The 12,986-nt window shown below is 49.1% G+C and overlaps 1 protein-coding gene across 1 annotated transcript in view; it reads right to left on the bottom strand.

Moving 5' to 3' along the window:
- Window positions 1–12,986, bottom strand: part of LOC118400689 (receptor-type tyrosine-protein phosphatase S-like) — a 440,366-nt gene that overhangs the window by 185,893 nt on the left and 241,487 nt on the right. Inside the window, exon 6 of the mRNA XM_052475331.1 lies at window positions 3,181–3,369. Coding sequence (XP_052331291.1) covers window positions 3,181–3,369 — 189 coding nt within the window. The remainder of the gene's footprint in view (window positions 1–3,180; window positions 3,370–12,986) is intronic.

Below are 12,986 nucleotides of genomic sequence, written 5' to 3'. Positions count from 1 at the left end.
ACCAGTATACTCATCTAATTAATACTAGTATATGCATCGAATTAATACTAGTATACTCATCTAATTAATACCAGTATACTCATTTAATTAATACTAGTATACTCATCTAATTAATACCAGTATACTCATCTAATTAATACCAGTATACTCATCTAATTAATACCAGTATACTCATCTAATTAATACTGGTATACTCATCTAATTAATGCCAGTATACTCATTTAATTAATACTAGTATACTCATCTAATTAATACTAGTATACTCATCTAATTACGACTAGTATACTAATCTAATACCAGTATACTCGTCTAATTAATACTAGTACACTAATATAATACCAGTATACTCATCTAATTAATACTAGTATACTCATCTAATATCAGTACACTCATCTAATTAATACTAGTATACTCGTCTGATTAATACTAGTATACTAATCTAATACCAGTACCCTCATATAATTAATACTAGTATACTCATCTTATTGTCCAATTCTACACAACAGCATGTGAAACTGTCTACAAGGTGGTGAAAGTAGCTTGGAGAGGCTGGGTCCTGTTCGTGAGAAGTGGATGAGAGGTGTGTGGAACACACACACCACACATCTCAGGTTCTTCTCCTTGTTTCACCATTCTACTTGAATCTGGGAGCCAAAGACGGTTCACATAGTGGGCGGGAAAGGATACATGTAAAAAAGGAAGGGTAGGAAAGGGACAGAGAGAAGAAGAGAGGGAGGAAGGACGTGGGAGAGAGGATGTGGGGCATGCATTTTAAAAGTAGTTAAAATGCCATCTGCTTCAGGGACAATGGGGATGTTTGTGGACTTCGTAAGACACTTACCAAAGGCTTCTGAAAATCATAATGGAACAGAAAAACAAATAGAAAAAAGGAAAAACAGAACAATTAATTTGAGGGTTTAGGTGCTGCTAGCAGTACCACCTAGAGTGCTGGAACAACACTGTTCAGGTGGGACTTTTATGACCCCACAATGTGATTATTACATGACATTTTTCACACAAAAATGTACTATTTCACACAGGCGTTCAAGCAGCAAGAGGTTAACATTAAGTACATGTACCACTTGACTTGTGTGTAGAACTGTGGCAAGTTTACGATCATTTAAAAAAAAAACATCTTATTTATTTAAAATACTGGCTTTATTACTTGGGGATGCTACTTGTCAAAACGTACATTGCTAAATGCTTTATTCTGTGTATAATGCCAAGGGATAAAACATCTAGGATGCATATCAGGGGCAAAGTATTTACCAAAGTGTTTAGAAAATTGGGGAAAAACACTTTAATTATTAAATAGTGTTCAACTTCAAGTTAGGGAATGAGTTATTTGGTTTTAGTTCCATTTTGCTATTGTTATTGGTATGACCTGAGAACTGTGTTGTGGGTCAGATAGAGGTTGTTGATGTCTGCATGACGTGCATTCAGTGACAACAGCATCTCGACGAACAGACAAACGACAGATAGACACAGCGAGGCAACCCGCTCTGAGTGTAAAAAAACACAGACGCACGGCAAAAAAAATGAAGGCATTGTGGAACAGAGAGACAGGTGAGAGACGCAAACAGGGGGGTTAGACACGTACAATATCAGACGGCTCAGCAGGACAACATCCAGTAACAACCCAACCAGCTTTCTCTGTAACTCTTTGAGCTTCACGGATGAATAACAACAACAGCAACAAGCAACACACACATCTCAGGATATGTCAAAAGCCTAATCACGTTTCAGTATGCATGTTTGTCCGTACAACCTATACAATCCCAATGAGTCTGCCCTCCTACCGTCACAGCACAGGATGAAGCTGAACGAGTGCTAAAACCAGCTGTAGACCCTAGACAGTAATAACATAGGTGGAAGAAAAACTCAGCTTCATAGGAATCCCTCATGGCAGACTGCTGTCCTCAGATAGGGAAGTCAAGAGCATTTTACACACAACCTCAGCATCTCCAAAGCACTCCATGAGCTCCTGATACCCCCACAGAGAAACCCTCTGTAACACCAAGACACGGAGCACTCAGAAAGTTGTACGACATCATCTAAATGAGTGAACACTTTTTCTTTTGTTGCCACCATGGAATTTCTTGGGGTGAATTTCAAGTGGATGTTTTTAGCTGTAATTTGCTCACTTCCTACGAGCCAAAGGTCCTAGAAAACAGCTATTTGCTATATTTATCACAAACCCGAGTGTTTTAGTGTGCGCTTCGCAAGGACCACATCTAGGGCAAGAACTCAGTTGAGACAGACTATTTATTTGGTGTTAGCAGCTGCAAATCAAAATAGGATGTATTGCATTTTTCTGATGGTGACACATTGTCAACCCAAAAGATCTACCCACTGTTGCCTGGGACCACTTTAATTATATATATTGTTAGACTTTGCTGCACTGGGTCTCTCTCATTAAGGTTTAATCAAGGGCTACGAGATCACACCTACACTTACAGTACTGAGGGGAAGAAAACTAGACCAAGCTCTGTTTCTCTCTATTCCAAATTTCTGGGACCCATTGAATATTTTTTGGGACCTTTCCTCGATCAGATCTTCTGAGCAGAATCAAGCCCAAATCATCCACCCAGTCACCGCGTATCAATCATAATGTTTCAGGGCTAAGCTATAGCACTCACAATCAGATTCATGGCTGCTCACTTTTTTACATTTAAAAAACAAACAGTGGCAGCTGAAGGTGTAGCTAAGCAACCGTGGCAGCTGAAGGTGTACCTAAGCAACCGTGGCAGCTGAAGGTGTACCTAAGCAACTGTGGCAGCTGAAGGTGTACCTAAGCAACCGTGGCAGCTGAAGGTGTACCTAAGCAACCGTGGCAGCTGAAGGTGTACCTAAGCAACCGTGGCAGCTGAAGGTGTACCTAAGCAACCGTGGCAGCTGAAGGTGTACCTAAGCAACCGTGGCAGCTGAAGGTGTACCTAAGCAACCGTGGCAGCTGAAGGTGTACCTAAGCGTGGCAGCTGAAACCCGTGGCAGCTGAAGGTGTACCTAAGCAACCATGGCAGCTGAAGGTGTACCTAAGCAACCGTGGCAGCTGAAGGTGTACCTAAGCAACCGTGGCAGCTGAAGGTGTAGCTAAGCAACCGTGGCAGCTGAAGGTGTACCTAAGCAACTGTGGCAGCTGAAGGTGTACCTAAGCAACAGATTACACCATTTCCTTACCTGAGCGCAGCTGTTTGATTCGCCCGTTACTTGCGTTGGGGTCTATGGGCAGAAAGTCCTTAAACCAGGTGATTTCTGGGTCGGGGTTGCCGCTGGCAGCACAGAGCATGGTGGCCGTCCGGGTCCGCTCGACCACCTTCAGCTGGGGACCCATGTCTATGTTGGGGAATCCTCCCGGGAGCAAGTCCTCTGTAAAAGGGAGAAAGGAAAAAGACATGGTTATTGGTGTTGGTTAAATTAATTCACTAGTTACTCTGCTACTGCAGTAGCACTACTCCATAGCGAGTCTAAATAAGTGTTTATCAACCAGAACACTTTTAGGTACTTGGTAAAACACGAATGAATGTCCTGCTTTAATGTTCCCTGAGAGTCACAAGAGGGATCACTATATCCATTCTAACACAGCTCAATCCAAATACCACTCCTTACACATAGGGAACAAAATTGCATGAGAGATATGTCAAAATGAAATCCTCTCTCCCTTGAATATCATGATTGTGTGTCCTAACTGTAACCTGTTATTTACAGTAGCTATTCACACTCCATTAGTTCCAACCAGATATCCTAATCTGAATCGGGTTTAGATAACAGCTACACCTCTAGAGCCCGAGATTACTCTGGGCGCAGAGACAACTCGGATAAACCAATAAAGCAGATGAGGATCATCTTGATGAGGCCAGAAAACAGCACTCCTCTGAGTCCTGAGAAGTCCCGTCCTCAAGCAGGAGACGTTGGAACCCAAGGAGGGGAAAAGCAAACCAGAGACACCTGCTTCCGACTTCCTCGTTCTAAACGGGTTTACTGGGCTAAACCAATCGGAGGAGACACGCAGCAGCCCACACAAACAAAGCCGACCAATCAGAATACAACGCCTGAATCTCAAGTACCTGTGAGTGAGTACTCAAAAACATCTAAAACAGGGCCTCCCGGGTGGCGCAGTGGTTAAGGGTGCTGTGCCATCAGAGACTCTGGGTTCGTGCCCAGGCTCTGTCGCAACCACACTCAACCCCATCCCACCACGCCCAACCACACCCAACCCCACTCCACCACACCACACCCAACCCCACCCATCCCACCACACCCAACCCAATCCAACCCCATCCCACCACGCCCAACCACACCCAACCCCACCCATCCCACCACACCCAACCCCACTCCACCACACCACACCCAACCCCACCCATCCCATCCCACCACACCCAACCCAATCCAACCCCATCCCACCACACTCCACCCCATCCCACCACACCCAACCCCACTCCACCACACCCAACCCAATCCAACCCCATCCCACCACACTCCACCCCATCCCACCACACCCAACCCCATCCCACCACACTCCACCCCATCCCACCACACCCAACCCCACTCCACCACACCACACCCAACCCCACCCATCCCACCACACTCCACCCCATCCCACCACACCCAACCTGACTCCACCCAACCCCACACCCCCCACCCAGACCATACCCCACACCACACGGCCATGATTAGAGGAGTGCCCAAAGGAGTGCTCTGTCTATCACCACTGGTCTTTCCATAAAGAAACTATCCTAACACGAGCCACAGCACACTTTCGATCAGGGAAGGTAACATACAACACTTGTAGGCTAATTATCCATTCAGTCATTGTACACTGCGGCAACTTAGCAATTACTGTACTTGATCATGCAAGCTGAACGAATTAAGCGCTATGGAGCAACAAGGGGCTAGTTAGCACTTCTTAACTAGCAGTGCCCTTCCAATGCTAAGTGTTATTAGCATGGGGACTCTCCCACTGTCTGTTGCGAGTCTTCTAACAAGGGTTCTGGAGCTTTCCTCACGCTTGACCGCTACTCAGAAGAGCCAAGTTGTGACTCACGGTTGGCGATTGAAAATCTGGGCCTATCCCCTGACCCCTCTGGCCATTGATCCAGCTGTGAGGGAAAGACGGGCCGCAGAATAATCTCTCATCTTCAAGGTACGGACAATGACCTCACATGCGCCAGACATCACGGTGGGCATGTCGGCGCCTGGAGACCACTCGATTGAGGAAATAAGGCCAGTCAGTTTAGTTTGAGTCATGGGGAAGAGTGGCACAAGCAGGGATAAGCAGCTGCCCAGGAGAGAGAGAGAGAGAGAGAGAGAGAGAGAGAGAGAGAGAGAGAGAGAGAGAGAGAGAGAGAGAGAGAGAGAAAGGTGAAGAAAAGAGAGCAGACAGCGAGAGAGAAAGAATGAGAGACAAGCCTCTAAAGTAAGGCCCACTCACAGGCTTCCAAGCATGAGGGCTGATACTAGCAGAGAGGACTATACATTTGCAGAATCCTCTCCATCGATTACTAACGGATGCTGATGTATGATCTCTTTGTACTGCGGTTCCCCTGAGGGTAGAAAGCTGCAGCGAGCCTGTATCTCATCCCACACTTGATGGTACAGAACTGTGTGAGTCTCCCTTACTCTCTCTCTCTCTCTCTCTCTCTCTCTCTCCTTGTGCCTCTGTGACATCAATGTGTGCTAGACGCGTTAAGTGTTGTGGTCCTCTTCCGGTTACATCGGCAGGACACACCTGCCCCCCCCCACGAGAGGCAGGACAGGCTGTTCCCCACTTCTCCAGGGGGCCCTCTGAGATGTGACGTTGAGCTTCTACCCACGCTTCACATCCACACGTCACGTTTGCCTCAATAATGACCCTGTACGTGGGAGATCAACTCCTTTAACCACATCCAGTAGTAAATGAAGCCGCAAGAACAATACAACAAGCAATTTACTTTGAGTTGAATTCAAATCGAGGGAGTGATGGAGGGATCAGTGAAGAGATGCATAGAGGAGCTTGGAGTTGAATTCAAATCGAGGGAGTGATGGAGGGATCAGTGAAGAGATGCATAGAGGAGCTTGGAGTTGAATTCAAATCGAGGGAGTTATGGAGGGATCAGTGAAGAGATGCATAGAGGAGCTTGGAGTTGCGGAAAGTGGGCAAAGGAATGAATGGGTAGTCGGGGGAACAAGAAGTGCAGGGGTGGACAAATCACGGTGTAATTATGCTATCATTACCCGCTGCTCCTGATCGGAGACAGCAGACTAAAAATCCCCCTTCTATTAGCATCCCCAGGAATGGTGTCTGATACAATCTCCCCTGCAGCTTAGGGAGCACTGTCGATAAAACCTGCCGTGCAAGAATAAATAAAACACTGTTTAAAAAAAAATAACTTAGTTCAGGGTTAGCCAGCCTGAGAAAAGGGGAAGAAAAGAGAGCGCGAGAGAGAGAAGGAGAGAGTGAGAGAAGGAGAGAGTGAGAGAAGGAGAGAGGGAGAGAAGGAGAGAGGGAGAGAAGGAGAGAGTGAGAGAAGGAGAGAGTGAGAGAAGGAGAGAGTGAGAGAAGGAGAGAGGGAGAGAAGGAGAGAGGGAGAGAAGCCAATGACGAGGGCTGATTGTACCCTGAGGGTGTCCTAGGACTGCCAGTGATTATATGTGTGTACGATGCACACTGGTGCTCTCCGCAATGACAAATCTTCGGCGCAAATCGAATCAGCCATGCTGCGACCCGATCGGTCAGTCGAAAAGCCATTGTTTCATTTGCCAGAAGGGCCTCCGAACGCGCGGCGCTCATCATCACGTTGCAGAGCATTTTGTCATTCACGCTGCCACTGGATTTTTACACAGACAGCAATTACACCCCCGCCTGAGTCGGCTCCTCTGTCCTGCCATGCATGCCTGTACATGTTTTAAGGCTACAGCTAATACACCAACCCTCCACAAACATCCTTCATTGGAGGGATTCAAACAAACCATAGAATCAAAATATCTCAGATTACTCAGCAATTACATTGGCTTTCGCAGGGGAGGGGTGACGTTGAAGGTATACATTACCCAGCATGCAAACCAGGATGTCGCCCCCATATTTATCGAGGGCTTTTGTTTCCTGCTGCTTTCAGAAAACATTTTCATGCTTGAAATTGGCAGCGTCATGCAATTACGTGTTGGCAAATGGGCATCTGGGCAGCTCGGTCTGACATTGGCCATCCTCAGAGGATGCTGAGCGTCTGAAAATGGTGTCATGATGATGATCACAAAGTTGGATTTACATCTACGCCATCCAACCGCTGGCTGAGGACCCAGATATCCAATGGTTACCCTCCTTCTCCAGTAGCAGACTTTTTCCTCTTTGTTTCTCATAGTCTTTGGCTATGCTGCTGACGGAGCAAATTATGCTGGTGGCGCTCATTATCTGTGATTATCTTTAATTGTGATGCACTGTTTAATGTCATTACGCAAGCGACAGATGCAAAGCCTTTAATCTGATCGGTTAGCTTAGCACCCGCGTCTGTGGACTCGTGTCATGGGTGATGTCATGTCCCCTTCCTCGTTTCTGAGAGCTACGACCTACTTGAGCTGATCATCTCCTCTGAGTTTTTACACGCAAAGGAATCCCGTTTCTAACAGAATCCCAGTTTCACCCTTTTCCTGACCTGGACCTGTGAATCGGGTGTAAAGTACAACTTGATAGAGCAGCTATTGGAAAGAGGGAAAGACATTTTGGGTCCGTGCAATGATTTCACCCTTTCTGATAGGCTGGCATCAAAGCTCTTTTGACTGAACCATTCATTACCATACCAAAAACAGCAGTTCCCCCCCATCACGGCCTGGGACTGCAGCAAATGCCATTGGTGAACCTCCATTCCATGCACTTACTACTTACATTGATATGTTCACTTTCCAAAATGATCTAATTTCATCTGTGGAATAACCAGGTTAACGGATTACCACTCGCCAGCGATGGGGCTTTAGAAAAGGCTGTGTATTTATATTACAGAGAGTGAGGGAGGGGGGTGAGTGCTGGGGCTGCAGAGACAGAAAGAAAGAGTGAGGGAGGGGGGTGAGTGCTGGGGCTGCGGAGACAGAAAGAGAGAGTGAGGGAGGGATGGGTTGAGTGCTGGGGCTGCGGAGACAGATAGAGAGAATGAGTGAGGGAGGGGGGTGAGTGCTGGGGCTGCGGAGACAGAAAGAGAGAGTGGGGGGGGTGAGTGCTGGGGCTGCGGAGACAGAAAGAGAGAGTGAGGGATGGGGATGAGTGCTGGGGCCATGGAGACAGAAAGAGAGAGTGAGGGAGGGATGGGGGTGAGTGCTGGGGCTGCGGAGACAGAAAGAAAGAGTGAGGGAGGGATGGGGGTGAGTGCTGGGGCTGCGGAGACAGAAAGAGAGAGTGAGGGATGGGGGTGAGTGCTGGGGCTGCGGAGACAGAAAGAGAGAGTGAGGGAGGGGGGGTGAGTACTGGGGCTGCGGAGACAGAAAGAGAGAGTGAGGGAGGGATGGGGATGAGTGCTGGGGCTGCGGAGACAGAAAGAGAGAGTGAGGGATGGGGGTGAGTGCTGGGGCTGCGGAGACAGAAAGAGAGAGTGAGGGAGGGGGGGTGAGTACTGGGGCTGCGGAGACAGAAAGAGAGAGTGAGGAATGGGGGTGAGTGCTGGGGCTGCGGAGACAGAAAGAGAGAGTGAGGGAGGGAGCGAGGAATAGAAGAGAAGCCTCAGCATTACCATAGCCTTAAAATAAATAGACATTTAACTAATCTGCATCCCCAGCTGTTAAGACTCTGGAGATGGTCAATTTAATTTGCTGCCCTCCCAGTCCAGGCAGCTGAAGTCACATAATCGGCAGGCAGGCAGGCTGGCCGGTGTGTGTGAGAAAGAGAGAGAGACAGAGAGACAGAAAGAAAGAGAAAGAAAGAGAGACAGACAGAGAGAAAGTGAGCGAGAGAGAGAGAGAGAGAGAGGGGGTGGGCTTGTGAGAGGCTGAAGAGGGTATGTGGGGGAAAGATAGGTGGTGGCAGAAGTAGCGGGGTAGGAAAACTAATCACGGACTCTTCGCCTACGTTTTGCTCTCCTTCGGACTCCAATCTCAGGTAGATAATGGGCTCAACCTCTCCCTCCCCGCTCACTGCACTTTCACAGTCGGTGTGCTGTACGAGAGGTTATTGGTACCTATTGGTATTCTTCATGCTTATTGCAGGACCAAGGGCGGAATTTACATCCAAATCTCAAAATGGAGAAAAAAAGTTCAAAACCGCACCATATTGCAATTGAACGGGTTTGTGGGTCAGTTCTTTTTAACATACCGACTGCAGGGTTGCCACAGTGTATGTGTTTGAGGAGAGCGGTTCACGCATCCATTCTGATCGACTGTCTGTGGCCTCAGGAGCATTACAACTATTGGGCTAGTCAATAAAATAGTTCCCTCACTGGGAAAATGACTTTCCTCTGGCATATGAAGCGGTGCTCTGAGTTTTCCACACAGAATGATCCCTGTAAACCCAGTCTACACCTTTGTTAGGCCACATGTGTAATGCTTTGCAACAGGCAGTGTGTTCATCGCACTGTAGAAATGTGTTCCCAGCACTGTAATGTCAGCCAGCAGCAGTGTGTTCCCAGCACTGTAATGTCAGCCAGCAATGGTGTGTACCCAGCACTGTAAAGTCAGCCAGCAACGGTGCGTTCCCAGCACTGTAACGGCAGCCAGCAGCAGTGTGTTCCCAGCACTGTAAAGTCAACCAGCAACGGTGTGTTCCCAGCACTGTAAAGTCAGCCAGCAACGGTGTGTTCCCAGCATTGTAACGGCAGCCAGCAGCAGTGTGTTCCCAGCACTGTAACGGCAGCCTGCAGCGGTGTGTTCCCAGCATTGTAACGGCAGCGGTGTGTTCCCAGCACTGTAATGGCAGCGGTGTGTTCCCAGCATTGTAACGGCAGCCTGCAGCGGTGTGTTCCCAGCACTGTAACGGCAGCGGTGTGTTCCCAGCATTGTAACGGCAGCGGTGTGTTCCCAGCATTGTAACGGCAGCCTGCAGCGGTGTGTTCCCAGCACTGTAACGGCAGCGGTGTGTTCCCAGCACTGTAACGGCAGCCAGCAGCGGTGTGTTCCCAGCATTGTAACGGCAGCGGTGTGTTCCCAGCACTGTAACGGCAGCCTGCAGCGGTGTGTTCCCAGCATTGTAACGGCAGCGGTGTGTTCCCAGCACTGTAACGGCAGCCAGCAGCGGTGTGTTCCCAGCATTGTAACGGCAGCGGTGTGTTCCCAGCACTGTAACGGCAGCCAGCAGCGGTGTGTTCCCAGCACTGTAACGGTAGCTAGCAGCGGTGTGTTCCCAGCACTGTAACGGTAGCCAGTAGCGGTGTGTTCCCAGCATTGTAACGGCAGCGGTGTGTTCCCAGCACTGTAACGGCAGCCAGCAGCGGTGTGTTCCCAGCACTGTAACGGCAGCCTGCAGCGGTGTGTTCCCAGCATTGTAACGGCAGCGGTGTGTTCCCAGCACTGTAACGGCAGCCTGCAGCGGTGTGTTCCCAGCATTGTAACGGCAGCCTGCAGCGGTGTGTTCCCAGCATTGTACCGGCAGCGGTGTGTTCCCAGCATTGTAACGGCAGCGGTGTGTTCCCAGCACTGTAACGGCAGCCAGCAGCGGTGTGTTCCCAGCATTGTAACGGCAGCCAGTAGCGGTGTGTTCTCAGCACTGTACCGGCAGCGGTGTGTTCCCAGCATTGTAACGGCAGCGGTGTGTTCCCAGCATTGTAACGGCAGCCTGCAGTGGTGTGTTCCCAGCATTGTAACGGCAGCGGTGTGTTCCCAGCACTGTAACGGCAGCCAGCAGCGGTGTGTTCCCAGCACTGTAACGGCAGCCTGCAGCGGTGTGTTCCCAGCATTGTACCGGCAGCGGTGTGTTCCCAGCATTGTAACGGCAGCGGTGTGTTCCCAGCATTGTAACGGCAGCTAGTAGCGGTGTGTTCCCAGCACTGTACCGGCAGCAGTGTGTTCCCAGCATTGTAACGGCAGCGGTGTGTTCCCAGCATTGTAACGGCAGCGGTGTGTTCCCAGCATTGTAACGGCAGCCTGCAGCGGTGTGTTCCCAGCATTGTACCGGCAGCGGTGTGTTCCCAGCATTGTAACGGCAGCGGTGTGTTCCCAGCACTGTAACGGCAGCCTGCAGCGGTGTGTTCCCAGCACTGTAACGGCAGCCTGCAGCGGTGTGTTCCCAGCATTGTACCGGCAGCGGTGTGTTCCCAGCATTGTAACGGCAGCGGTGTGTTCCCAGCACTGTAACGGCAGCCTGCAGCGGTGTGTTCCCAGCATTGTAACGGCAGCGGTGTGTTCCCAGCACTGTAACGGCAGCGGTGTGTTCCCAGCATTGTAACGGCAGCGGTGTGTTCCCAGCACTGTAACGGCAGCCAGTAGCAGCAGTGTTTTTGAGAGCCACTCTCTATAACAACCACAGTTATAGCCTCTTGGGCAGCACGTCTCTGGCTGAAGCCTAAATGTGGCCTTGTGTAATTTCCTGAGGAGTACAGGCTTTCAGTAAACACTTATATTGTGTGAGACTCCAGGAAAACAGGGTGATCCTAGAGTGCCAAAGGTCTCCACATTTCCCTACTTTGACCTCCCATCACGTTTCCACAATCCCACTCCTTTTCTCCCACCAACCTCCATTCAACCGAACTTTAGCAGCACTGACAGCCTACAGCCTTCATGTCAAAGGCTCTATGGGCCAGGGGTAGTGTTCCCCAGGGGGTTCTCACAGCAGCTGGTCAGACCTTCAGAATTTCACAGCTGAGTTCAACGCAGGCTAACACACGCCACCTCTTTCCCTTCTTATTTAAGTACTTGTTGGTGGACAACTGGAGCTACCACACATGCAGTACAGAACAGTGTCTCCACCGGTCTACCGCCATAGACACAGCAACAGACAAGAGAGAAGTAATTTCTCTGGACAGCGCCAAACCATCTCATGCCTGCCAGGAGAGGCAGTAAAAAAAAAAATCAAGAGAAAAAAAAACTCTACTCTACTGTTCATATATTTCAGCCAGTGAAGTTTTCCCCCAGCGCGCCAGCTCGCTTGGGCTCCTGAGTGGCCCGAGGTAGACAGGCAAACTCCAAGGGAGACAGGAGATGAGGCCGGGCCATTAGAGGAAGTGTCTATCATTTGAGAGATGATGTCGAACAGTCAAGTCACATTCGGCAGGGGGCACCTCACGGCCCGGGGCTTTCATTTTCCGTAAACACGCAATGCTGCCAATTAAACAACTTCCCTTCGATAGCAGGCCAAATACACAGAAATACTTCATGCAAAATTGACCTTATTACTTATATCTGTGTTTCAAGGGGTAGAATTTCTGTTCAAATGTTGACACCCCTCCAGTCAAAAAGAAATGCTTAAAATGATATGAAACGCACAAAATAAATTCCAAATACTGCCTATTTATTCTGTGTGCAACTATGCCAAGTTGAGGTGGAAGCACATGGACAGCGAAGCTGCGTGAGAAGACTTTATTCACCTGAAACAGAGAGGTCTTTCCAGAGAGCCTTCTCTAAGCCCATTTTGCAGCCAGAGCCAAAACAACAATGATTTGAGCTTACGGCTCTGAGCTCCCCACTGAACCTCGACAAAGAAAGCAAAAGGAAATGGAACCACCGCCTTGCAGTAGCCTAGATCCCTGATCAACCCAAGCTAACACAGCGCAAACATCTGAATGGTTTCAAAATGAAGGAGATAATTGTGAGCGATTGGGGGGATTGTCCACATTGTCCTCTAGGGCCATTAGCTTGGCGCAATTAAGCCTCTAATAACAGGGTGGGAGGCACCTTTTGCGAGGGGAGCAACAATTACGAAAACATGTTTTGCGATAAATGGGGAAAGGACAAATGGCTGATGGTTTGGTAATTGCTTATTGCTGCTAAGAGCCGTGGAGGCAACAAGCAGGCAATAGGGAGGGGGTCATAGGGGGGTGGACCCTCGCTAGGGAGGACGATCGGAGACGGTTGAATAAATAAATTGCTTAAAAACACGA

This window comes from Oncorhynchus keta, chromosome 22 (assembly GCF_023373465.1).
Source record: "Oncorhynchus keta strain PuntledgeMale-10-30-2019 chromosome 22, Oket_V2, whole genome shotgun sequence".
Taxonomy (NCBI): Eukaryota; Metazoa; Chordata; class Actinopteri; order Salmoniformes; family Salmonidae; genus Oncorhynchus; species Oncorhynchus keta.
Note: the sequence above shows the minus strand (reverse complement) of the source record. Positions and strands in the feature narration are given on the sequence as shown.